At 42.9% G+C, this 27,699-nt stretch overlaps 1 protein-coding gene across 1 annotated transcript in view; it reads right to left on the reverse strand.

The window, feature by feature from the left end:
- The window catches only part of PLCG2 (phospholipase C gamma 2), a 98,336-nt gene that overhangs the window by 59,675 nt on the left and 10,962 nt on the right, over positions 1-27,699 (reverse strand). The window contains exon 2 of the mRNA XM_015405807.1: positions 23,927-24,154. Within this exon, the coding sequence (XP_015261293.1) occupies positions 23,927-24,122 (196 nt within the window). The 5' untranslated portion in view covers positions 24,123-24,154. The remainder of the gene's footprint in view (positions 1-23,926; positions 24,155-27,699) is intronic.

The following is a 27,699-nucleotide window of genomic DNA, read 5'->3' on the forward strand; positions in this document are numbered from 1 at the left end:
TGAATTCTATGCGGTAACCCTGGGTCCAGATGGACAGCACCCATTCGTCTGTGGTGATGAGGTGCCAGGTTTGGAGGAAAGGGTTTAGACGGGTTGGATGTGACTGGGAGATATGGAAGACAAAAACCCTGCTTGGGAAGACTGTTGTCCCGATCCAAATCTCAGTTTCTGAAATGTGGGCTTCTGGCCTCCAGAGGATGTACCTGGCATTGCTGGTCAGGAGATTTACGGTTTGGGGTGCATTTTTGCCAGGGTCAGTATTGCTGCCTCGTGGATGAGGAAACGCCCAGAGCACAAGAAGCTTTTATGCTTTTATCCATATCTTGTAATATGGTGTCTGTGGTACTATTAAACAGACCAAGGCCATCAAAGGAGAGGTTCTCTACGTATGACTTAGTATCTGGCTGTAGATTAGTATTACGTAGAAGGAATGCCTTTGGAGAGCTAAGGCTGAAGCCATTGTCCTTGAGCAGGTGTCTAGGACATGTTTAGAGGTATTAATTTGTTGCTTTGCCAGCACCATGCCCTCCTTTTGGATGATGCGGGCTGCCTGATGCTTGTCTTCTGGGAGGTGAACCAGAAGCTCAGAAAGCCTTTCCCGCAAAGTGTATTGGTATCTACTCATACACGCTAGGTAATTGGTGGTCTTTACCCCTAGCGCTCCCGTAGAGTAGAAACGTCATCCGAATGCATCTAACTTTCTGCTCTCCTTGTCAGAAGGTGCAGAATGTGTTCTCTTCGACTTGGATGAGGAAGTGACCACCATGGAATTTGGTTGAGGGTGGGCAAATAAAAATTCTGCTCCTGTTTCTTGGACTCTGTACATATGGTCCAAGCGACGTGTGGACACTGGAGCCAATGACGGTTTATCCCATGGAGCTTTAGCTGCCTGTAACAGGACCGTGGACATGGGTAGTGCTATAGCCGTTGATGTATCTAGCTGCACAACATCGAAGACGGCATCTGTTACCTGTGGATGTGGTTGTATGACTGAAAAGCCAAGAGAGTGTGCCATTCTTTTTATACGGTCTCCATAGGAGGTTAAATTATCAGACGGAGAGATAGGTTGGTCATCGGCTACTGCCTGGTTAGGAGACGGCTGGTCAGGGGAGCTGTGGACATCTGAAGCCCCTGTATCAGAATCCTCATCCACCGAGTCAGAGGAATCGGGCTCTGGTAATTGTACCGGAGTGGTTTTGATCTGACTGGTTGGATATGTTGACGGTGGGATCCAGTCGATGTCGAGGAGGGTCATCAGATGGATGATCCGGAGGATGGGAGAGAGTTGCCGAAGGCCTCGTTCTATAGGGTGAGCGTGATTGGTGGGCACAGTAACGATCCCAATCAGAGTAACCTGCTGGAGTCAACCACGGCATGGATGCGGGAGGATAAGCCCCATAGAAATAACGCAGTTGGCGGTGATCCCAGGAGAGAGGAGGAGGTGGGGGCAGGAAGACTCGTGGGGATCTACTCCTAGAGCGGGAGCATCTGGGAGACAGTGTAGGATCTCATCTCCGCGTGCGGCCCCTATTAGCCTGATCTTCGATATCGAAGGGCCGATCCTCGGCGAACAGACGGGGAGGATGACGTTGAGTGCTTTTAGGGGTCTGTCGATGCCAAAACGCATCGATATCGACATGGCACTCTGAGACCGTCGATGTCGATGACTGAGCAGAGGGAGAGAGATCCGTGCCCAGGGGACGACTGAGGATCTCGACATTATCAATGTCAGAGAAAGGATGCATATCAACCAGCGTGTCATGGTCTAGCTGGTGTATGGGAGAGTCCATTAGCTGGATGGTCAGTATCAGTGGAGCGGCTTGAGCCTCCAATGCCGATACTGCCGTTGGAGCGGGGGGCATGTTAGGGGCATTACCCGGTGCAGAACCCGCTACTTTCCCAGACTTCGCCACCTTTAGGAACTTAGAGGAGCCCTTTTTGGCCGACTTGTGCTCTTTACCCAACTTCTCTTTCTTTTTCACGGGAGTCGATGCCGAAGACTGTGCCGTCAGTGCCGAACGCTTCGATGTTGACTGGACGATGTCAGACGAGGACTTTGATACCGGAGCCATCGATGTCGATGGTCTTACCGGTGCTTCTGGATCCATGACGGGATTTAGCGCCGATTCCAGTAATGTCACCCGTAGATGCGCCGCTCGTTTTTTTCTTGTCTGATTTGAAAATTTGGCACAGTGCTGACAGGATTGTGGCCTATGTGTCTCGCCAAGACAAAAAATGCAATGGGTGTGGCCGTCAGGTGGAGCAAGCTTACTGCCGTAACCCTTGCAACGCTTGAAAAAGGCCCACTTCTTCTCCATAAAATAAGCAAAATGGAGAAGAAAAAGAAATGTGGGGGGGTGGGGAGAAGCCTGAAGGCCAGAGCGAGGTAAATGAAAAAACTTCCCCCTAAACAAAACAAAGTTGTGGGGTTTTTTTGAGAAACAACATAAATAACTAAGGTAGAAGCGAAAAATGAAGAAAACTGAAGAGAAATCCGAAGAGCCTCTGAGGAGAAATAGCTACCTATCAGACCGACGAAAGGAAGGTGCTTCCAGCGCGGCGGAAAGAAAGGAACTGGTGGGATGTCTGCACCCACCCCTCTGGGCATGCGTGGTGGGGTTCCTGCGCATGCCCGAGGTCTGGGCGCGAAAAATCGTTAAGAGCCTGCTACAATACCAATCGATCCAGCGCATGCGCACTGTATCCCATAGGTGTGAAGCACAGAGACCACGTCGAAGATCTGGTGTTCCTGACCCAAGAATATTCCAGCATTTTAAGGGTTGTTTTTTTTAAAAGGATTTTTTAAATTTCTCTTCCAGTAAGACCCAACTCTTCACCAAATTCTGACAAAGCAAGCTTCTCTTCTCACCAAACATAATTAAGACAAACAAGCAAGGATACATTTGCTTATGCCCTGGTACACATTAGAGAAATAAACAAATAATTCCTAAGCTATCCAAACACACTAGTAATGTGCATTCGTCTGATAAAACACTTATTCAAAAACTAAGGAAGTGGTTTTACTCTGCTGTGCAGACTGGACGCAAGAACAAATGGCTCTTCCTACTTTTTGATGGATCAAGGGTTATGATGAAACTTGAAGCATGATCAGCAAAGGAGAAAAAATGGTGCAGATGTTTCTCAAATGTGTTTACTAGGTAATGCAGCTTCAAAGACCCAATAAGACAGTTTTCACAGTATAAACGGAAAAGGTTGTTCACCTGGATTATGGTCACTGCTATTTAAATAATGTCACAGTAAAAAAATAAGAGTTAAGGAAAGTTAACTCTTTATTACGCAGCTCTTTTTAATGGTGCATGTCAACTCATTTTTAATGTAGGATCAACGGAGCATAAAAATGGCTTATTAGCACATTATACATGGACAACACAGGGCTTAGGACCAACCTGGATGAGATATTGATGGGTGTGTGATCAGGCTCCTAGCATCTCATGGTCATCTTTTTAAATGAAATACATCTTCAGAATCTGATTGGATCAGCGTCAGGATGTCCAAGTGCATGCTTAACCTTTTCTCCTAGCTAGTTTTCTGATCAAAATCACCCTCTACCCTCCACTACCTTCCTAGCTGTGTGGAGGAAAAGATACAGGAACATTTAGCTTTTCCCCTCACGGGCAGGAGCCCAGCCAGGGGACCTGGATTGCTCTAAAATGAAAAACCAGGTGAAAAGCTTCAGAACCTCTCTCCAAATCATGGCATCAATTCGCCTCATTTTATTTTTTTTAAAAGCCAGTGAAAGACTGTTTACAGCTCTCTAAGCATCTTGTCTCGTTTGACTCCTACTACTGCAATGATGATGATGATGATAGTGTGCCATCCAGTTGCAACCACATCATGGTGACCCAAGAAACATGGGGTTTTCAAGGCAAGAGATGAGCAGAGGTGGTTTGCCATTGCCTTCCTCTGCATAGCAACCCTGGACTTCCCCAGTGATCTCCCATCCAAGTACTAACTTTTGGAAGCTAAGCAGGGTTGGCCATGGTTAGTACTTGGATAAGAGACTACCAAGGAAGCCATTGCTACACAGAGGCAAATGATGGCAAACAACCTTTGTTCATCTCTTGCCTTAAAAATCCTACATGGTAACCATAAGTCATCCATACCACCACTCCAGTCAGTTGTCTGTATTACCTATTCAGCTCTCCCTAAGGGATTTCTTGACATTTTCGTAACAAACTACTGATCAGTAACCCCATCCATGAGCCAGAGCCATGGAAATCAATGTGAAAAGTTAGCCCATGAATTTCTACAGAATTTAAGCATAACTAACTTTCTCTGGATTTGGGACAGGATCATTGTCCTCTTCCAGCATCTGTATGAAACTAGACAACTTCACTGACTGTTCCCATTTCAAGCAACTAGACCACCACAATGACCTCCCAAATATAAATACTTGCTTAATTTCTCCTCTGTATTACAGAGTACTTCCTTTTTCAGCTACAACCCTGGCATCTAAAAGGAGAGAGACACTTTGCCTTGGGGACAAAATCAAAGCTATTTCAGAATGCACCCAGCTACAAAGGGGAGTCAGGTGGTTAAATGCCTCTCTGATTACACCATTTTCTTCTGGGAGCAAGTAACTGAAAAGTTAATTATTAGGCAAAAAATATATGAAGGTGGATGGGCAGAACCATTTGCAAAGTTCAATGAAACGAATTTGCAGTTGCAAGGAAATGAGGTCAATCTTATTAAGGCCAAATCTGCCATCTCTACATTTATTTCAAAGTTAACTCTATTCAAACGCAATATCTGGCTGTCATGAACGATACCAATTTCCAAGCCTGTCTGAGCTAGAAGAGAAAGGTGGGATGCAAAATGATGATCTGCAGGTTCTTAGTGACCATTAGGTCACATGAAGATATGTCTGAGCAATTAGAAGATATGTCTGGGCAATTAGAATATCTTCTTTCAGTGGAAATTCCAGGTTGGGTGATAAACCCATTTTCAGATATTGAGAAAGTTTGGGTAGTGGAGGAAGAGCTAACTGAGCTACAAAATGACATTGAGCTGAAGACAAAGTTTAAGAAATCACACTAAGAGTTTTTCTTACAGAAGGAAATTTCTGATCGCTATCCTGCACTAGGGACAGTGGTTAGGAAGTTCCTTGTTGCATTTCCCAACATTATATTTTAGGGTTGCCAAATCGGGCCGGGGGGCGGGGAACCCCCCGCTTCCGCGGCCCGATTTCCGCCGCAGGGGAATTCCGGCCCGGGGGGAACCCCGCCCCCCAAGCTGCGTCACCGGAGTTCAGGATATCACTTTTATATAGGAGAGGATTGTAGTCTATTACAATCTATCACCTTCCTTTTAGGACATTTCTTCTGCCTTTACACCCTACCGTTGGAATTATGGTGTCAGACAGTTTTGGTTTTTGTTTGCATTGTTTTCCAGTTCTGTATTTCTTAACTCTACTGCACTTTTTATAGGAGGCTTTTGTTGAAGGAGGAGGAGTTGGAGTTGGATTTGTGCCCTGCCCTTGACTTGGACTCTCAGAGCGGCTTACAATCTCCTTCCCTTCCTCTCCCCACAACCAACACCTTCTGAGGTAGGTTGGGTTGAGAGAGCTCTGAGAGAACTGCTCTGGAGAGAACTGTGACTGACCCAAGGTCACCCACCTGGCTGCATATGGAGGAATGGGGAATCAAACCTGGTTTTCCAGAGTCTGCCACTCTTAACCACTACACCAAACTGGTTGTTTGAAATCTGCCTTGAATCTAAGTGAGAAAAAAGGTAAAGGTAAAGGTTCCCTTGCTTGAAAGCCAGTCGAATCCGACTCTAGGGTTGCGGTGCTCATCTCCGTTTCAAAGCCAAAGAGCCAGCGCTGACCGAAGACATTTCTGTGGTCATGTGGCCGGCATGACTAAACACCACGGCGCACGGAACGCTGTTACCTTCCCACCAAAGTGGTACCTATTTATCTACTTGCAATTTCTTGCTTTCGAACTGCTAGGTTGGCAGGAGCTGGAACTAGAGATGGGAGCTCACTCCATCATGCGGCACACGGGTCTCGAACTGCTGAACTACTGACCTTCCACAGCCTGCAGTTCAGCGTCTTAACCACTTGAACCACCGCAGTGAGAAAGGCTGACTATAAATGAAGTAAATAAACCAATGGACAGGGCATCCCAAAGCTGGTGCTATAACACCGGTGCTAAAAGGCTTTGGGAGAAACAAGGAAAAGATGGAGGAAAAACTGCCTTGGGCAGCCCACTGCATATAGCGCTGCCAACTTCCATGTGGGGCCTGGAGTTCTCCTAGAATCACAACTGATCTCCAGCCTACAAAGATCAGTTCCACTGGAGAAAATGGCAGGTCTGAAGGGCGGACTCTGTGGCATCACAAACCTGATGAGCTCCCTCCCCAAACTCTACCCTTTCTAGTCACTGCCCCCACATCTCCAGGAATTTCCAAAGCTGGGGTTGGCAACCCTAATTGCATCTCATCCCAAAAACCATCAAAATAAACCAGCCTTTCCACATCTACACAAAAGTGAGTGGTAAGGTTGTTTGTAAAACCAAATTGACTAAAGCTGGAAAACTCTAGAGGGGAATTTCACATTACCCAGTTTCTCCCGGTTTCAAGCTGGTATTCTTCCATTTTTAGGTGAACCGGTACAGGGCTGCCATTTCACACATGGCTTGCCCCTACCGGAAACCAGCCGATTCAGACATGCACTTCAGACATGCACCGCTTTGTTTTCCCGCCGTTTTCTTCTTGTGCGGGTGATCGATTTTTTTAAAAAAACGTTCGATTTATAGCGCTATAGCGCTATAGCAGTATAAAAACACTCCATGCATTCCAATGGAATTGATATAGCGCTATAGCGTTATAGCGCTATAGCGCTATAAAGCGAACGTTCAAAAAAAAAAACAGCCGGAGATCGCCCGCGCAGGCGAAAAAAGGCGGGAAAAAGTGTATCCGAACCGGGAGAGGGAACTGGAGACTACTCAGAAGCAGTTGACAGGTGAAACGCTTCAGTCCCGGTTCCTAAACGGGACTGAAGCTTTTGTGTGTGAAATGGCATTTACATTCCGGTAGGGAACCGATTCTCAAACGGGTTCTGTCTGAAATGACAGACCAGAACCCGTTTGAGAACCGGTTCCCTACCGGGAGATATCACCTGTCTGAAATTCCCCTCTGGCTCTAACAAACACCCATGCCCCACTAGTACTGAAGGCTCCACCAGTATTCCAATATGTAAAGCACTAACTCAAGATGTGTTAAGCCTGACATTTGTGTTTTGGTTCACGTTCACATTACAGATATTCTAAAGAACGCAGGTTTTTGTTATTTCAAAGGGGTCAACCTGATCATTATTTCCATTACTCAACCCTTAAAACACTGGAAAGTATGCCAACCAGAAGCATAAGGTTAAGAATCCATTGTTCCTTGATGCAAATCTGTCTCACTGTCCTTACAGAGGAGTGGGGGGGGGGGGAGACAATAGGTATTTGAATATCAAAGTATCTCTCCAAGGCTGAAAACCTGTGGTGTTAACTTTGAAACAGCCTAGAAACAGGGACATGGGATGTGGGCTTCAACAGTGGACTGCAATAATCATCTTCAGTGAACAAAATACTCTGCTCAGCACAGCAAACGGAAAACTGTTCTTTTTTTTTTCCATGTCCAAGTACATTTGGCTGGTGGGCCTGCGACAAAAGCCACAGAGCTCAAAGAAATCTAAACCCCACATCTATTAAAGTTTCTAGACACAGCTGCCATTTCAAATTGAAGGCTTCTTGCTCTGCGTTTTAAACTGACAACTCCTTGGCTTACTATGATCATCGGCACAGAATATTTCCAACCAAAAAACCAGCGGAACTGCTAAAGCAAAATTGCATTCCCGTTCCCAACTTCATCTGAAATGCTTTCATCCTTTCTCCCCCCGCCCAAAAAAAAGAAGAGCAATTAATTGCTGCAAGCAAAGCAATTCATTTCTGCAGTTCTGCACCAGATACTGGTTTTCTGTTGCAGAAACCACAGATGTTTACCTATACGTTGGGCATAGTTAATGCAGCCAAGATAGGAGCCCAGCTGTGAAGATGGAAATCAACTCAGATTCTCTCCTGCTTTAAATCATGCTGAACTCTGGGCCCCCAACCCTGCCGAGAACTCTCAACCAACATGGTCACTGCTACTGACAGCTGTGCCCCCTGCATTCCCCTTAGCTGCCTAACACCCACTATCCTTCTTCCTTTCCATACATCGCTCCCCTCTATAAATGTGTACCCTATCCAGCAATGCAAAGTGACCATGTTGGTTGAGAGTTCTCGGCAGGGTTGGGGGCCCAGAGCAGTGCAAAAGGCCTTAGCCTGTCATGTTTTAAAAACCCAGGGAATAAATGGGGGGGGGGGAGCTGGGTCTTTTGTCCTTGTAATATTCCAGCCCTCTACAATCCATCAAGCACCCCAGGCTTTTAGCTAGTTTAGTTCCTACACACAGAGCCATTCTGTATAGCTCAAGGTGGCATACATACATCCCCCCAAACATGGAGGCAATATCTGGGATAGATTCTGCATGTGCAGAAACACTACTATTACTTCTCGGTGACTGCTTGCGCTAAATTTGATGTAGTGGTTAAGAGCAGCAGACTCCTCCACATGCAGCCAGCTGGGTGACCTTGGGTCAGTCACAGTTCTCTCAAGAGCAGTTCTCTCAGAGCTCTCTCGGCCGCACCTACCGCACAGAGTGTCTGTTGTGGGAAGAGGAAGGGAAGGAGGTTGGAAGCCACTCTGAGATTCTGAGTGAAGGGCAGGGTATAAATCCAATTCTTTTCCTTCTCCTTCTTCATATGAAACTAACTGTATCACTCCCCACTAATTTTTCTGTGTTCCAGAATCACAGCACAATATATTTCTTGATATGATTTCAAATGCAAATTAAATAAAACCATGCAGTCTGTACGTTCTATCATCCCTTATACACAGTGTTAAGCATTCTATTAAAATGTTCCAGCCTTGAGCTTACATTTTCTTTTCCACTAGATACAACCCTTTATGGAGACTGTCTAGTGCATAAGTGTCCAGTATGGTATATGTTCTTCTTGAATAACCTCCAGTCATTTAACCCCATTTATACAGGCAGATTACCACGTAATTCAGGCTCTTTCTTCCAGATAGCAAACTGTTTGCTGTTATCACACTTCCTGCAAGGACTTCAATATCTGGTTCAGTTTACAGCACGCATACAAAGCAACTTTTAAGTCCACGTTTCATACACATTATTCATTTGCCTAAGTTATTTTGAGCGCACAGTTCGGATTTCCTTAGCACTATATGTGGTGCTAATTGCAGGGCTTTTACTACATAAGATGATTCCGATATCTTAAAAACATTTATGGTGGAAAAAAGAGCAACTGGGCAAGAGGTCAGTTCCAGAAATCTCCATTTAATTAGGTGGTCCAATCAGGCTTGCTCAAGCTAGATGATAAAATGAGCTTCATAAAAACGTTCTTACAGGAAATCAGTGCAAACACAGGTACATTCAGAATAAATGGCTGAAGACCCTCCTAGTTAATTAAGCTTGCCCTGTAGTAGTAGACATCCAAGAACTGTAGTGCTTCAAAAGTGACCATTACCAGAAGACCGGCAATGCTTTGTTAAACTCATTTAAAGTGGAATATTCTTTTCCTGGAAAAACCAGTGGGATGTAGTTGTTGGAACACTGATCTATGACTGGGATGGTTCAAATACTGGCTCTGCCACGAAACTAGGGATGCCAGTCTTCAGGTGGGACCTGGGGATCTCCCAAAATTACAGCTCATCCCCAGACTACAGAGATCTGTTCCCCTGAAGGAAATAAATGCTTTGGAGGGTGGACGCTATGACACAGTACCCCACTGAGGTCCTCATGCTCTCCAGGCTCCGGTCCCAAATCTCCAGGAGTTTTCCAGCCTGGACCTGGCAACCCTACCCCCACCCACCCCCTGCTGGTGCCTGTGGGGGAGCTGGCAACCCTACACAAAACCCAACCAGTAACCCTAGGGAAGTCTCTCTCTTTCAATGTAACGCAACTCACAGGTTTGCTGTGAGGATAAGATGCTGGAAGGGAATTAAATAAGCTGCTCTAAGCTCCCTGGAAGGAGGGTACAATAAGTTTTAAAAGTAGTCCACACCCTGAACACACATGGGGCCGATGCAGACATAATGTCCCAATCTCTTTAGCCCTGGAGCTTTTCACACAAGATGCTTCCCAAACATTTTGGGGTCGACCTGCAGCATTTTTTTCTTCAAGTTCGCTCACATATTCATTTGTTGTCTTTTCATGGTTTCTTCGTACTGTCTCGGATTGGATCAAAGGGGAGAAAAGGGGAGAACACAGAAGGACAATGAATGGGAAGTGAGGACATGAGAAAAAAACGCTACGAATTGGTATCCAAATCACACCAAAACCCTCCATGTGAAAAGATCTTAGTTAAGAAATTGGGAACAGGCTGTGAATACCACTCTTTCTTCACCCTCCTCACACCCCTACTTTCTCAAGTTCAGATTCTCCCATGGTCTTAACCTAATTATGTGAAGGACTACTGGGTGTCAACTGCTGATCAAAAGAAACCTAAATTAGCATTAAGGACATCACAGACACAAACCTTAACCACAGAGTTAGAGCCACAAAGCAAAAGGTAGGGGGGAAATTTCCCTAGACAGGAAAGAGGTGGTGAACTGTCAGCCCATTAGCAATCTCTTAACTTGCACCTAAGCTATCCTAAGTGGAATCCTAAGTCCAATGGACTTAGAAGAGTGTCATTCTGCTTAGAATTGCACTGCAAGTCCTCCCCCACAAAGTATATGAAATAAAAATACAAAAATGGTGTTAATTTCCATTTTGGGAAAACGAAACAAGTCAACAGAAGTTGTGGCTGCTGGAAGTGTGTCAGGACCAAGCACTGCAGCAGAGTACATTTTAAAATTATAAACTCACTTAACTCTGTCCTTCCTCCACTGACTGGCCATAACAGGAAGTCTGGCCTAGGTAGGTTAGCATTACATGCAGAGGAAATGAACAGCTGAACTGGCGAACAGACCTCCGAGCAGCTCTGCAGCCACACATGTTGATCCTCTCGTTTGACCACAGAAACCAAACTCTAAATACCCAGCTGAAGAGACACACAGTGGTGCTCCTACGTTGTCCCATGGGTCAGAACTGAAACAGTTCTGTTTTGGAACCAAAAAAAAGGGTACTTTTTGCAAGGTTATTCAAATTAACTTTCTCAAGCTGTCATTCAGCATGCCTGAACATGAGATTCTAGTGCAGGGCTCCTCAACCTTGTTGAGTTGGTGGGCACCGTGGAAATTCTGAGAATCGAGCAACACAACAAAATGGCCGCCATTGTGGCTGGGTCCAGTCACAACACTGGGAACTTCCACAAAGTATCAGGAGGCTGCGTGCACAATGAAGGCAACTGCTTCTGAATGGGTGGCCCCTACAGGCCCAAAGATGATGCCTCTTAGGTTCTTCAGAGGTACTGCCTCCTCCGTTAAGATGGAGGAAAGCCAGAACTGATTCCTTGTTTTAGGAAAGATGCTGGTAGGCATAGGGTTGCCAAGTCTGGGTTGGAAAATACCTGGAGACTTTGGGGGTGGAGCCAGGAGAGGGTGTGGTTTGCGGAGGGGAGGGGCCTCCGCATAGTACAATGCCATAGAGTCCACCCTTCAAAGCAGCCATTTTCTCCAGGGGAGCTGATCTCTGTCGGCTGGGGATCAGTGGTAAAAGCGGGAGATCCCCAGGCCCCACCTGGAGGCTGGCAACCCTAGGTAGGCAACAGGTAGCACATTGGTGGGCTCCATGGCACCCACAATCACCATGTTGGGGGATCACTGTTCAAGCAACTTAGGGTTGCAAGATGCCCTTAGGAGGCCAGAGGGAACCTGTTAAGCCACATTCGGTTTTGCTACGGCTACTGAGTCTTGGCAAACAGTTTATTTATAAAATGAATGAGAAGAGGGGCTACTGGAGAAGCTGGAACATCAATAACAAGAGTGAGCGGTTACAGTGGGTGTAGGGCAGTAGTGGGAAAGTGAGAAAACCAATCTGGAAAAATAACAAAGTATTTCATTTTGTAGCCAAGAAATTCTTCTTCAACCAGGCTTTTGGCTAAAAAAAACAAACCACACAGGCTTTCTACCCTTTCTCTTTCTGAATGAATGCTGGATGAGTATCTTCACAGGACTTTTTAAAAAGTAATTTTATTATTATTGTTTAATAGATATAATAAGCCATCCCGTGGATCTGCCTTGACTAAAAGGCAAGCTAAAAACTTTGTAATACAATAATATTCATAATGCAACAGCATCAGTCACCTATCCCCCTCCTTAAAATAGGCTCAGTTCTGCCAGGTCAGACTTCTGTATCTCGTCAGATAAACTAGAAAGGATGGCAGCAGTTCCAGCAAGGACTATGTTAGAAATGTAGAAGGGAAATAGGTAGAACTCAGTTTTGAAAGCATATCATAAGTGAAGTTAGACCGGAACTTTGACCAGCAAGCTGCTTGTCGAGCATAGGCTTTTCAAATCACACACACTCCCTTTTCAATATGACTGAGAAAGTTTCAAGTTTAGCCCTCTGTCTAGCTGCGAAAATGCAAAAATATAGGTCCAGGAGGGGCAGGATTGGACCCAGCCAGTTCTCCTTATTGCAGCCCTCATTCCCCCATGGCGTTTGTCCATACAGTTCCCATGATCCTTTCTGATGGTCAAAGCGGAATCTATCCCCACCTCCTCCATCCCTCACCAGTAGAAAAGCTGGCTGAATCCAAACCTCGGTTTATTTGCTGGATGCACTTTGTATGGGAATTAACAGATATGAGCACACAGATTAACATCGTAGGATGCCTTACCTATTCTCTGAGCAACCTGTACTCCATGCCCATGGGGACAGGTGGGGAGGGGTACAATGGGAATGAAAAACGCTACTGTAGATGCAGGCCAACTGTAATTTATTAGAGGAATGGCATGCCAATAATCCAAGACGACTGGTCAATGTTTTATCAATGAGAGCTAATGTCAGGAGGTGTTCTGGATGAGAGATTTCCAGCTTTTTCAATACGTATATTTATTTATAACATTTAAAAACCTGGCTTTCTCCCAGGTAACTGGGAACCAACATAGTTAACAACAATGAATATATTGTAAATACATTCTTTTTCAAAAAATGTTAAAACAACCAGCAATTTTTTTAAGTCCAAGCAGTTGCTTTTCAAAGCCAAAGGGTTAAAACCACCCATCCTATGAGCCAAAAGGCTTCCTAAAAAGTTCAGCCTTGCATCGCTTTCAAAGTACAGAAAGGATACAGGATCTAATGTGCTCAGAAAGACTGTTCCATAACATTGGAGAAGCTACCAAAAAGGCATCCAAACAGGCAATCATTGCTCCTACTCACACAGAGGCTGGAACCAGTCAAAGGCATTGCTGTGCCAAGCGAAGTAAGGCAGAGGTTCATGCTGATAGGCACAATCCTTGGAACATGTGATCCCAGGGTTTTGAAGGACTTTTTAAGGGAAAGCACCAACACTCTGAACTGTACTTGGACAAGCAGGCATGTCATAATCCTTGTAGCCGGCCCCGACCAGCGGGGAGGTGTATTTTGCATTACTTGCAGTTTCCTAATCAAAGTGAATGTGAGCAATTGTACACCACTTATAGACTGGTTCGGAAACTGTGAGTTTTAGACTCATAATGACCACACAGAAAGTTAGACAACTTGTAATGTCCACATGGTCAGCAAAGGGATAGTAAATATCAGAGTAAGGAGGTTGAACCTCTAGTGAGTGGGAGGAGCTGAGAAACAGTCTGGAATGTGTTTAGCAGTTGTGGATTTTGACTGAGCGGGAGAACAGCAAGCTTTGTTCTGAAAATGTTTGCAACTGGGATGCAGTCTTGTGGCGGGCGGGGGGTCCTGCACACCTTTCTTACTGGACACCTGACACGGGATCAGGAAGGTCAGTATGCTGTCTGTACATAAAGCAAATCTTACAAAGAGACTAGAAATCTCTAGTGTTCTCTCTCTCATTCAAATAAACCCTAAAATGCAATTCTAAACAGAGTTACACCCTTCTAAGCCTACTGACTTCAGCGGATTTAGAAGCATATAGCCCAGATAAGGACTACACTGTTTTTTGGTTGGGTTTTGGGGGGATTTTTTTTTAATTTTAATTGCTTTTTATCTCTACCCACTACAGGATACAGGGAAAAGGAATAATCTAAACTAAAATACAGAGTAAGCAGGGATGTTTTAAGTTTCAGTTACCTGATATTTCCTCGTTGTTTAGCTTTAATATAGTTGGAGATTAAAAACTGATATTTCTATCTTAAACAGTGCAAACAAAATTAGCTATAGTGTGTGTGTTCTAGTAAATAAACACAAAAGAAAGAACAGACTTTCAGAATCGGGTTATTTAGCTGTTTTCTTCCCTCCGCATTTATTCTTATCAAAGGGCAGCCTAACTTTAAATGATTTAGGGGCCGCAGCTCCTAATTCTGATTCAGAGTCAAAAACTTCCTCTAGGGAACTACTTGAGGGGCTGTCACTGCTTCTGACTGCACTGCTGAATGCCGTTGTGCTGAACCATAGAGCTTTTCACTGCTTTGAGAAGTCGGCAATCATGTTTTACAAATGGAAGAGTAGGATTGCAATCCAGACTCATAAGCACAAAATACACAATTGTCTGGGAGTAGGAATCCACAATGAGAAGACAGCAATGATGCCAGAATAAGGAGCTCAGCAGAAAAAGAAAACTGATAAAGAGCTACGGACACCAAACTTGCTTTAATCTTTCCTTTGCCCTGGATTAAAGGGAGAATGTGAATCATTGGATGAGAGAAATCCTATGTTTAAAGATATGAAGCAGTCCAATACACTTTCTATTGGCTTTTCCTTTCATGGCAGGGCAAGCATAGTAGGCTGAGGCCCAAGAACAAAGTTTGAGTCCAGTAGAACCTTTAAGACCAACAAAGTTTAATTCTGGGTATAAGCTTTCGTGTGCAAGCACACTTCATCAGGTACACTGAAACAGACTTCCTCAAGTCTTGATTTGCTGTTATTCACAGGTCTTACAAAATGCTTTAATCCAGTCTTAGCTAGACTTATTGTCCAGTTACTTATGCATCTTGACTCTAACTAGCCCTTCCTGGCAACTAACCCCCCACCACCTATAGGTAAGGCTTGAGGAAGTCTGTGTCGATGTACCTGATGAAGTGTCCATGCGCACAAAAGCTTATACCCAGAATTAAACTTTGTTCGTCTTAAAAGTGCCACTGGACTCAAACTTTGTTCTATTGCATCAGACCAACAGAGCTACCCACCTGAATCTATCTTCATTGGGACAAAGAGAGTTACCTAATAAAAGGCATGACATGGATTTCATTGTTGTTTTTAATTAAATGGTCAGGGACTGACAAATTATTGATGAAGTTGGGTTACATCAGCATGGGAATCAGGTGACTTTGCAAACGCATCTGAGACCTTGTGCTGCGTCATGCAAAGCAATCATGCAAATGTTCACCTCTTTTTCCATAAGGTTTAAAGTAATTAATTTTAGTCTTTAGCAGTAGGGAGGAGACAGAAGCAAGAGTTTATAACAAACACAGCAAGTCAACTTTTCCTCTTCCTCTGAAAGTTGAACAGTTTGCAAGATTTGCACACTGCAGTAACAAAAAAAAAACCTCTGAACACTTTCTAAGATAAATTACTAAAGTCACAATCGCATGCACATTTAATTGAGAGTACTCAACAAAGACACTAGTATGGCTGAAATTATTTGCCCTCTTTCCCAGAGCAAGCCTCACTGAAATCAGCAAGACTTACTTCAGAGTAAACAGAACAAGGATTGTTCAGAAGTCCAAGCTCCTAGAAATGCCAACAAGATTTATAAATTGGAACAATGTTTGTTATGTCACTATTGCCTTAGAACATCTCATGTATTATAAACATGACTCCTAATGCTGTTACAGAACAGGTGTCACAGGCATGGAAGGAATTTGCAACTGCCTGAAAACTAACTGGAATTTGGCACAGCATCCTCTTATTATTAGTGACAAATCTTTAATACTACTAGCAATAGAGGCAGCAGAAACCCTGGTACATTTGTGGAGCTCAGAAGTAATACTGAGCAAAAGAAAGAGGAAATGGTTGCTTTGTTCTGCATTAAGGCCTGAACTTAGTTTCTGCTGGAGGCTTGGCTTTATTTATAAACTGCCCTAACCCTTGGGTTAACATAAGAACATAAGAGAAGCCAATGCTGGATCAGGCCAATGGCCAATCCAGTCCAACATTGTCACACAGTGGCCAAAAATACCAAGTACCATCAGGAGGTCCAGCAGTGGGGCCAAGACACTAGCCCTCCCACTGTTGCCCCCCCCCCCAAGCACCAAGAATACAGAGCATCACTTGCCCCAGACTGAGAGTTTCTATCTATACCTTGTGGCTAATAGCTACTGATGGACTTCTGCTCCATATGTTTATCTAATTCCCTCTTGAAGCTGTCCATGCTTGTAGCCACCGCCACCTCCTGTGGCAGTGAATTCCATGTGTTAATCACTCTTTGGGTGAAGAAGTACTTCCTTTTATCTGTTCTCACCACCATCTCAACAAATGCTGGGAGGTTTTGTGATGGTGCTGAGGAGAGGAGGGAATGCAGAGTCAGTTCCAGGAGATGCTCTAGAAATCTCCCCCAGCCTTTAAGGGAAAGACATGGAGTCAGTTAAAGGTGGATACATATATGTACACTCTGAGAGTTTTCATAGCCATGGTCAGGAGGAGTTATTAAATCTGCACTCCCTGGATGTGTGTGCTGAAAAGTCTAAGGAAATTTTTTATGCATCGTAATTCTTTTCCCACCCAGAATATTTGGAATGCCTTATAATCAACCTGCTTTAGCATTAACACATGTTTCTATGTCAAAGTGTGCATGTATACAATAATTTGACCACTGAGGAAGGCCCTGGAGACTGAAACAAGTTTGGACCTGTTTTAATGTGGTTCCAGGTTATCAATAGGGATGGGCACGAACCAGGAAAATGGAAGTTTATTCCAGTTCGTAGTTTGTGAGACCCCACAAACCTTCCCATTTACTGAACTGGCTCATTTCGTAAGGTTTGTGAGGGTTTTTTTTGAAAATTCTGCAAAAAAAATACAAAATCATTTCTACCTCATATATTGTGTGGTATGATGTAAGCTTATAAAGCAGGCCATGGATCCCTTCACATGGTAACTGCTCTCACATAGAAATCTTCATTGATACGTAATTTTCACTTTGTAGATTATAATATCAGCTAAGTTTTATAAACATACAAATGAACATTCACAGGTTTAAACATACGAGGTAGAAATGGTTTTGTATTTTTCTTGCTGAATTTTCCAGATAATTTTAATACAGCATTAATAATGCTTTGATAGACAGATAGATAGATGATAGATATATAATAATGCTTATTATAACAATTTGCCTTTTTTCTTTTCTCTTTTGTATTTCGAGATAACAACACCTGGTCAGGATTAATGTACATTATTTTCTGGATATATTTTTTATAAAAACTATGTACTATTGACTGAGGAAGGCCCTTGAGGCTGAAACACATATGGTCTTGTGTTAGTTATTTGACATGTTCATCAACTTTGTATGGGAAATTATTACAGCTTATGTAAAGCTTGTTCTGACTCTTAATGCAGCCTGGAATAAATACATGTGTTTTGTTTATTTCCCCCCCCCCTTTTTTTCCCCTCTCATTCAACCTTCGGGTACCCAACCTTGCAACTCCTAGAGCATCACTACGGAGGTCATTTTCCAGCCATTTTGTCTCCTGCTCCTCAATTTCTTGAGGTCAGGGAAGTGAGAGCAAAGAGAGGTGGTTTATATACTGCTTTGCTCTACCTGAAGGAGTCTCTAAGCTGCTTACAATCTCATTCCCCTCCCCACAACAGGCACCTTGTGAGGTAGGTGAGGCTGAGAGAGTTCTGAGAAAACTGTGACTGGCCCAAGGTCATCCGGCAAGCTTCATCTGGAGGAGTGGGGAATCAAACCCAGTTCTCCAAATTAGAGTGTGCTGCTCTTAACCACTATACCACACTGGCTCATTACACTATCGCTGGGGCTGAGGACAGGGGTTTACCCACCTCAGGCAGGCATATGTCAAGCCTAACTATCCCAAAGGCTCTTGGCAAATACCTTTATATGGAAAAAGATGAGCTGTAGTCCTCCTAATCTGCCTGCTTATTCTAAACCAGGGCTAATGTCAAATTAAAGAAATTTTAAGCATTTTTAAATCTAAAAGAGGTGCTCTGATTACCCTAAGGAAGGCAGCCCTGATTCTAACAAACTGGATAAAAGGACTTTGTATAACAGAAACACTGTTTTCCATGTCATGGGTGGAAATACCAGTGAATCAAACAAGTGCAAGTTTGGGCTGTCATGAATCATCCATTAAGGCAGAAGTACAGAAACGACAGTTCAGGAAAAAAAAAAACACCACGGGGGGGGGGGGGAAGCTGGCTAGTTTTCTCCCTCTTTTCAATTGCTTGGTTGATGAAATGAAGTCTAAGATCATTTATGCTTCTGAAGACGCAACCTCAGGACACATTCGCTGCAGCACAAACAGGTCTGTGCCAACTACCAGTCACCTGGAAGCAAGGCCTCTTTTCTTTCTGTTGCAGAAATCCATACAGCAATAAGATTCTAAAAGTGCACTGTAACGCATATAGCGTCTTTCTTTTTTTGGAGAGTTGAGTATTACAAGAGAACAGCCAGTATAAGGAGCTCTCCATTAAGGCTCCTTTGCACAGTCCATTCATATCAGATGCATGAAATTGAAAAAGGAGAGGAAACGAACTTAATATATATTTCACTCTCTTGACAGTTCTTGATTAAGCTGCATGTCCTATGACCACACTATAGAAATCTGGAATTTGAGCCCGGCTGCAGAATTCAACCTCTGAATATCAGCTCACTCTTATAATAATAAAAAAAAAAATAAAGATGAAAATATACTGCTCCCCAGGGTGGTTTTATTAAAAGGCACCCCCACACTTAAGCTGCACAGGGGATGTTTTGTTCTTCCTTAAACAAACAAGCATTCTTCCTTCAAGATCGAAGGAACAGCCAATCTTCCTCTGCTATGGCAATATACAGAACACAAAGCTAAAGTTGGTTCTACTGAAGTCAAGAAAATTGTAGTGTTTTACTTAATACATAATGTGGTCTAGTGATCTCGTGTTGACACATCAACATTTAATTTACAAAAAAATAGGAGAAGCTATGAACAGCTCAGATTCAAAGCAGAAAAGTGAAAATGCTTTCCTAGGTATTTTGAGGAGACGGGGAAAAAATCTTTCCTTGTGTAAACAATTTAAACCTTACATCAGATTCGAGGGAAATATGTGTCCAGGTCATGGGGAAAAGGCCCAAAGTGGAAAGACTTTGAAATGGAGAATTATTTAACCTCTGCACTCCCATTTGGTTTAACTTTAACATCAGAGAGCCATGAAACAAATACAACTGCAAACTCTCTGTTTCAAAGTTGCTCTATTAAAACAGCTTCAGTGAGTTACAAAACTGCCTAACCAAGTGTCAGTTTCCCAAAGGTGTAAAAATCAAAAGTAAAACAGAGAGGTCACAGTATACATAGATGTTGCACATTGTTCTGAGCAAATGTGTAAGCTGGTTACCCAAGCTTAAAACTCACATGTAAAGCCAAACTTTAAAACAAAAAACAAAACAAGAAACCCTGCAAATAAACCACCAACCGTATAGCACACTGAATTGTAAACCCTGAGCATTTTTTTAAAATGGAAAAGCAGTATGCAAAAATCCCAAATAAATAAATAAATATGAAAGGACTGCAAAGTAGTAGCAATTTACTATTAGCCAATTCGAAAGGAAGCCAGGCCATGCGTAAAGCTAAGAGAAAAATAAAGGCTTACATTGAATTGCACAAGTCAGGTGTCTGCAGCTGTTTTAATTCACCTGTATCCCACCCACCCCCAAATCATAAAAGAAGAGAAGAGATTGGATTTATACCCCATCCTTCACTACCCAAAGAAGTCTCAGAGCAGCTTACAATCTCCTTTCCCTTCCTCTCCCCACAACAGACACCTGGTGAGGTAGGTGGGGCTGAAAGACCTCTTTCGAGAACTGCTCGTGAGAGAACAGCTCTGAAAGAACTTGGAACTGACCCAAGGTCACATCAGCAGCTGCATACAGAGGAGTGGGGAACCAAACCCGGTTCTCCCAGATTAAAGTCTGCACTCCTAACCACTACACCAAACTGGCTCTCATTTTTTTGCAAAGCAGCAGTGGCTGCTATGCAAAAGCAGATGTGTGAACTTAACAGGCACTTTCGTTCTGCTGGGGAAAAGTGCAAGCGAAAATTTGCACTGGACTCTCCGGCTGAATGAAAACTGCAGGATTCATTCTAGTAGCCATGGCAGGAAGGGGTGGAACCCACAAACTACCTCTACCTGAAATAGCGCACAAGCACCACATTTCTCGCTGCAAGACAACCAGAATGCTGGTCGTCTACAGACCACTCCTGTGAACATTCTAACACAATCAGAAGGATGTAACTCTGCTTAGGATGGCACAAGAAAGTCACACAAGTTGGAGATCACCTCAGGACCATATACATCAAATGCACTGATTGGTCACTGGGAACCAGCAAAAGGAACACTAATTGGTAGAGTGGAACCAAGGAGATAAGGTTCCCTAATGCAGTCATCATAATTACTTCCTGTATACAACTGAATGAGTTTTTCACTCTGTTTTCCAATGCAAAGGATCTCAGATTAGAGAATGAAAAAAGAGAACTCTCTGTCCACAAATAATAATAATAGTCAATGGCAGTTTTAAACTGAATATTGATTCAGGAACATAGACGTGTTGGTTTGCAATAGAAGAGCTGGATTCGAGTTCAGTAGCACCTCAGAGTTCAACAAGATTTCCAGGGTATAGTCTTTCACAAGTCAAAGCTTTGACTCTCTAAAGTTTATATCTCCAAAATCTTGTTGGTCTGGACTCGAATCCAGTTTTTCAATTGTAGACTGAAGCTTTAGATTTTGTGTGAAGTTGGCCTTTTTCTATGCACAGCTATGAACACTTTTCAAGACCCCTTCTCACCCATGTTCAGCCAGCCTGTAGCTATTAACAAATAAGGAAATTTCCAGCTGCCTCTGGTGCAAAGTCCCTTCTAATCAAGGGGTGACATTGATTAGAACTGGTTCAGAACTTCTGAACTGTGGCCCTACAGAATCAGCTACTCCTCAAGACCTGACAATACACTTTTCTTAAAGATATTTACTGAAAATGGAGGATCTTGAGTTGCTACAGTCTGAGATGCTCCACTAGTATTCAGGCGTAAAACAGTTTAAGTTTCCAGCAATGCCAAAACAAGCCATGATCAAATGAAGGAAATGAAATGCAAATGGTAACAAAAGAAAATGCTCCATGTTTTTTGTGAAATTCCATTTAGAATACTTCCATGCAAATGCTGAATTGTGTGTGTGTCAGGGGCCATCAAGCTGCTTATGACTTATGGAGACCCTATGAATTAACGGTCTATCGTTAACAGTCCTGCTCGGGTCTTGCAAACAGATGGCCATGGTGTCCTTGACTGAGTCAATCCATCTCATGTTGGATCTTCCCTCTTTTCCTTCTGCCTTCAACTTTTCCTAGTATTATTGTCTTTTCAGTGAGTTTTGACTTCTCAAAATCCTGAGTTATGAAGGCCAAATCGATTTCCCCCACAAACTTCTATTCAACAAGGTTACAGGTTTTGACAAGGTCATACACTGAACAACTATACAACCTAAGCTTTTCAAACCTGGTTTCCCACAAAATGGGTTAAGGTCATGCTGTTTTCACAATCTGTATTGCAATAGCTCAGAAACAGAAAGCTCTCAACATCCAAACGTTCAACAAGTTTTGCTAAGGCTACAATTTTCACAGGGGTTTATGAAAATATATGTCACATCCACAGAAAGTCTGCAGAGAAAACAAGCACTATACTCCTAGTTTCAAGGTAGCCATTAGTATAAAATAACTATTTTAATAAGTTATTTTAATCTGCTTGTGAACAGACCAAACTTAAAGCAAGGAATTTCCACTTTAGTACTTGTTGCTAAAAAAAACCCAACCTTGTTGTCACACTTTAAAAAAAGTAGTAAGATCTAATTCAATTAGCAATGTCCTCTGCAGGATCCACTCAAGGAAATATATTTTCTCAGAAATGAAAACTATTCTCAAAAACCTTCAACTCATACAATTCTTTAGTTACCAATTTAACAAAGACATTTTGGCTGAAGTCTCTGTTAGGGTTTTGTCCAGAACAACTTTTAATTTTCTGTACCTATTAGGACCACTTGCTGGGACTCTTAAGGAAGCTTGATATTATTAGGTAAATCAACATGCATGTCATTTTGCATACTAACATACGACAAGTTGCTGTCCCAAGGAGCTTACAATAAATGTTGATAGTGGAATAAGACAACATAGGGATTGGAGAATAAAGTCTAATGAGAAATCGGTATGTTTATATATGATTATTTATGTAAAGCTGTGCCCCCTGGAGCAAGAAATAGCTGATTAAGCCAGAGAGATTTACTATGTAGGGTCTGGAGAGGATTTTCATACTACCAATGCAACCTCATTCAACTAAAAGGACTGAATTAACACAGCCTTGGAATGCATATGGAAAATTCGACAGAGAAACATGCAATTGCATGATTTTAAGGAAAGATTATGCAAGCAGAATTGGGCAAGAGGAACTCTGACCACCTTCCCATGAGTTTTTCCTACAAAATTCACTTCCAAATTCATACTTTTATTCCATCCTGGAACTTTCTCCATAGATAGAAAAAGTTACTATGTCAGAAATAGTCATGGGTAACACTTCTTCAATAAAGGTTTCAATTAATTATTCAAATTAATCATCCTAATTAGATGAAACAGTTTTTTAAGCTCAAAAGGTAACCAAATATGATCTTCTATAAAGAAGAAACAGCTCATTTTCTTCTTCCGAAACAGAAACAATGTTAGCTAATGAAAGATTTAATTCAGTAACATTAGTTTCAAGGCACCCTGAACCACTAGATTACTCCTAGCAAATCAAAGGCTTAGTAGGCTTCCTTGGATTGGACTGTGTATTTAATGGTGCTTTGCAGAGTATCAGGACATTACTATTGCTGTCTCTTGAACTGCATTGACCTTTTAGCCTCACTTTCTTCCATTTCTCTGTACGCAGTTCTATCTACATGAGTGCTTTACTGTATTTGATGAAGTGCGCTGAGGCTCATGAAAGCTTAAAAGACAATACATTGATTAGCTTAAGTTGCCACTTTTCCACTGAAAAAATAGGGGGAAAGTCCTCGGGGGGGGACAACCTGGGGGGGAAACATATTTTTTCCTAATGTTTCAATTCCTCCCCCCCCCCCAGCTCCTTGCATTTCTATGCACAATAAAGCATTAGTGTTCAGGAATATGGATTATGTACCAACATAATGTACAAACTTTCTTTGTTCCCGTCAATGTTCATAGACTTTGTGGTGTGGTGGTCAGAGGGTTGAATTAGTACCAGGGAGACCTCAGCCAAGAAACTCACTGCCAACGCAGTAATATGCAAAATTTGTCCAGCCTAAGCCCACTGATTTCTATAGGCTCAGACTGGAGCTTTTCCACACAGAACTGCACTGTACGTGACCTAGGGCCTGCCACACACTGTCAGCCTGATCTACCTCAGAGGATTATCATGAGGATAAAATGGTGGAGAAAAAGAGAACCGTGCGCACTGTCCGCAGTTCCTTGAAGGAAAGAGGGTTGAGATATAAACTGTGCTGGTAAAGACACAGACAGAAACATAACTATAGTTGGGGGGGAGGAGAGAGAGTCAACAATTTGCAATAATGCCTCTAAGTAAATACTCACAGAATCCTTCTATCTTGTCAGCGGTCTTACTCCACGCTACCTGCCTGGTTTCCATTATGACTTGGATCGTCCTCCTCTCTGGACTGCTCTTCCTGAGACTGTAAACTGTCATGACGGTGCCCAGCTCCAGGATCCTTTTGATTTGACTCTTCTCATATTCAGGCAGCGCCCCATAGTCGTTGCTTTTCTTGGACATTTTTAGAGCGCAAGCAACAAATGCTCAGCAGGCTGGAAGGAGGTAAAAGAGAGAGAGAACAAAGATCTGTCATTGTAATCAAGCTTTTTGTCAGAAGAGGAAAAAAGTATTTCTCTTAAAGAAAATGGAATTTCAAGATGGGAAATTAAGCTGGCATGAACAAGACTCAAGTCCTGTAGCACCCTAAAGACCAACAAGATTCCCAGTGTATTGGTCTTTAAGGTACCAGTGGACTCAAATCTTGCTTTTCTACTGAAGCTAAGAGCCCGTTTGGTGTAATGGTTAAATGCGCGGACTCTAATCTGGGAGAACCGGGTTTGATTCCCCACTCCTCCACTTGTACCTGCTGGATGACCTTGATAAGAGCTATCCTTGAAAAAGAGCAGTTTCTGTCAAGAGCTCTCTCAGCCCCACCTACCTCACAGGGTGTCTGTTGTGGGGAGGGGAGGGGAAGGGAAAGAAGTCTGTAAGCCACTCTGAGACTCCTTTGGGTAGTGAAGGGTAGGGTATAAATCCAATCTCTTCTCTTCTTCTCTAAACTGGCATGAATAAGCAGTCCTGAGGTTAAAGCTTTCAGTAGTATCTGGTTGACTATCACAAATGTCTTAACTGGATTATGGACCCTTAAAAAAAACAGCAATTTGGCCGTTGAAGGAAAAAGCAATATAGTAGCCCATGCTGACTTACTGTGTAGTGCTTACGTATATCCAGCATGGTGCAGTGTTTACAGTGTTGGAACAGGGACCCAGATTTGAATCCCCACTCTGTCATGAATGCTCGCTGGGTGACCTTGGGCCAGTCACACACTCTCAGCCTAACCTACCTCACAGGGTTGATGTAAAGACAAAATGGAGGAGAGGAGAATGATGTAAGTGGTTTAGGTCTCCACTGAGGAGAAAGGTGAGGTATAAATGAAGCAAACAATGATAGCCATGATGGAATAACATAAACACTGGATGGTGTCTGATCTTGCATTACAGAGGAGAAAAGGGAAGAAGCCCTCCAGTTTATCAATAAAGCACCATTTTTGGTTGCCCTTCATCATAGCAATATGTAAAAAACCACAGCAGAACAGGCATTCTGACTCCAAGCCTCTCTGCAGATCACTTGCCAGGTATCCAAACTCTGGTGGTAGTTTCCAAGTCAAACCCTAGACTATGACAAAACAGAAACATAATTCTGTATGTTTTTAATCCATGCAATTTTAAACACTTGTTAATTACACTGTTATGTTTTGTGTCCTTGCAAGCAACCTGGTATTGAAACATTAGTTGCCTTGAATCTGAGGAGATAAGACAAGATATAATAAATAAAAACATGTTCTGAACATTCAAAAGCACCATCTAATGCAGGGATGCCGAACTTATTTGTTATGAGAGCCGGATCTGACATAAAAAGAGACCTTGTTGGGCCGGGCCATGTGTGTCATAAAATGTAATGCCAGGTAGTGGAGATATAAACTTTATAAAGGACACAAAGACAAAGGATTTTTAAAAAAAATTAAAATAAAAACATGCTTAAAACATTAGCACTCTTGCAATATTTTGTTTATTTAACAGTGTCTGATAACTGACACCTTTTGCTCTGAATTATTGCATTAAAATGTCTGTGCTGTTGCAATCTTGAGTATGCTGTTCAGGTGTGTATCTGTAAGCTGCAAACCTACGATGACACAGCAGCAGCAGAACTGGAAGAAGCAGCAGAAGACAGCCAGTCCCACTGTGGGCCTGACAGAAGCCCTCCGAGGGCCTGATCCGGCCCCCAGGCTGCATGTTTGACACCCTGATCTAATGGTTGATTATCCTTATGCAAGTTTCCTTTCACCTACCTCACACAATACCACCCAGCAATTTCAATCCCTACTAGTTTGGTGTGGTGGTTGTGGCAGACTCTAATCTGGAGAACCAGGTTTGATAACCCACTTCTCCACATGCAGCCAGCTGGGTGACCTTGGGTCAGTCACACCTCTCTCAGCTCCACGTACTTCACAGAGTGTCTGTTGTAGGGAGAGGAAGGGAAGGATTTTGTAAGCCACCCTGAGAGTCCGAGTGAAGGGCAAGGTACAAATCCAATCTCTTCCTCTTTTATATAAAATTATAGGCCCACTTTCTGCTCTAAGATTGTTGCTCTTTACGATCGCAGTCAGTGAGGAGATCACAACATAAGCAAAACATGATGCTTCACGAAAAAACAAAACAGGGCCCCGAGTAGACCCAGAAAACTCCCTCTGATTGTGAAATGTATGCAGGGCTAGCCACCCTGGTGGGGACCTTCCTAAAACTACAAAACTCACAAAAGTACAGTCAGATACAGCTGTCATTTTTAATGGAGTCTTTGTGGTGCTCATGGCTGCGGAGAGAGTTTTGAACACCTAACTAACTTTCTACAGGTTCAGGTTTTTTCCCCTCCAGTAATCTCATGAGACAGGAAGACCTCACTGCTTTTTGTAACACTTCTGGTTACCAGTAATAATTACTCCCAAACACACACTTTGGCCTGCCCCAAGGGCGGACACGCAAGTCAAGCAAACTTCAAGGGAAATTTTTGTTACATTTAATTAATACCTGTTGGGGAACGTACTTTCTCCTGTGCAGGAGGGAATTCACTTGCATCCACAAGGCATTATATTACCTTTTCAATAAAATCTTAATGACATTCTTATAACAGACTAATTTGTATGTATAACAGGTTTCGATGAACTTAGAAGAACCACACACCCCCGTCAAACTGTTCCAGCTCAACCAACCCATTTCAGCAGTGCTATCGTTTTTTCAAGCAAAACCCTTTCAGCAAAAGAAGACGAAACACCATCAAGTACTTTGCTTGCAATCTGTGGGAAGGATCATAAACTTCACCTATAACTATATAATAATTGTGTAGCATCAAGGTACAATGGACTCACTGTGATGCCAGGACCACAGGATTTTCAAGGCAAGAGATGAGCTGAGGTGGTTTGCCATTGTCTTCCTCTGCATCGGTGGTTTGCCATTGCCTTCCTCTGCATACCAGCCCCAGTGTTCCTTGGTGGTCTCCCATTCATGGAAGAACCTGACTAGCTTTCCCAAACTCTAACAAGGGAGGGCTAAAAAAAAAATCTAAGTTCAGTGGCACCTTTAAGACCAACAAAGTTTTATTCAAGGTATACAAAGTTTTATTCAAGGTATACGCTTTCATGTGCATGCACACTTCTTCAGATACAATGAAATGGAAGTTACCAGTCCCAACATATAGGTAGATATAGGTAGACGGTGAGCTGCAAATCAGCATACAGCATAATGAAGATGCTAATTGTATGGACTGTTTACTTCCATTTCAATGTATCTGAGGACGTGTGCGTGCACACAAAATCTTATATATCTTGAATAAAACTTTGTTGGTCTTAAAGGTGCCACTGAACTCGAATTTTGTTCTATCGCTTCATACCAACATGGCTACTACCCACCTGAATCTACGACAGGGCTAAGCCAGGCCTATTCAAACCTGCTTCATCCAGAACTAGCCCCTGTCAATATTTTTCTTCAATAGGAAAGAGACACACTACAGAGCATAACTGCAACTGAAACGCACAAAGCAGAAG

The sequence above is a fragment of the Gekko japonicus genome, unplaced genomic scaffold, assembly GCF_001447785.1.
Source record: "Gekko japonicus isolate JY-2015 unplaced genomic scaffold, Gekko_japonicus_V1.1 scaffold144, whole genome shotgun sequence".
Lineage (NCBI taxonomy): Eukaryota > Metazoa > Chordata > Lepidosauria > Squamata > Gekkonidae > Gekko > Gekko japonicus.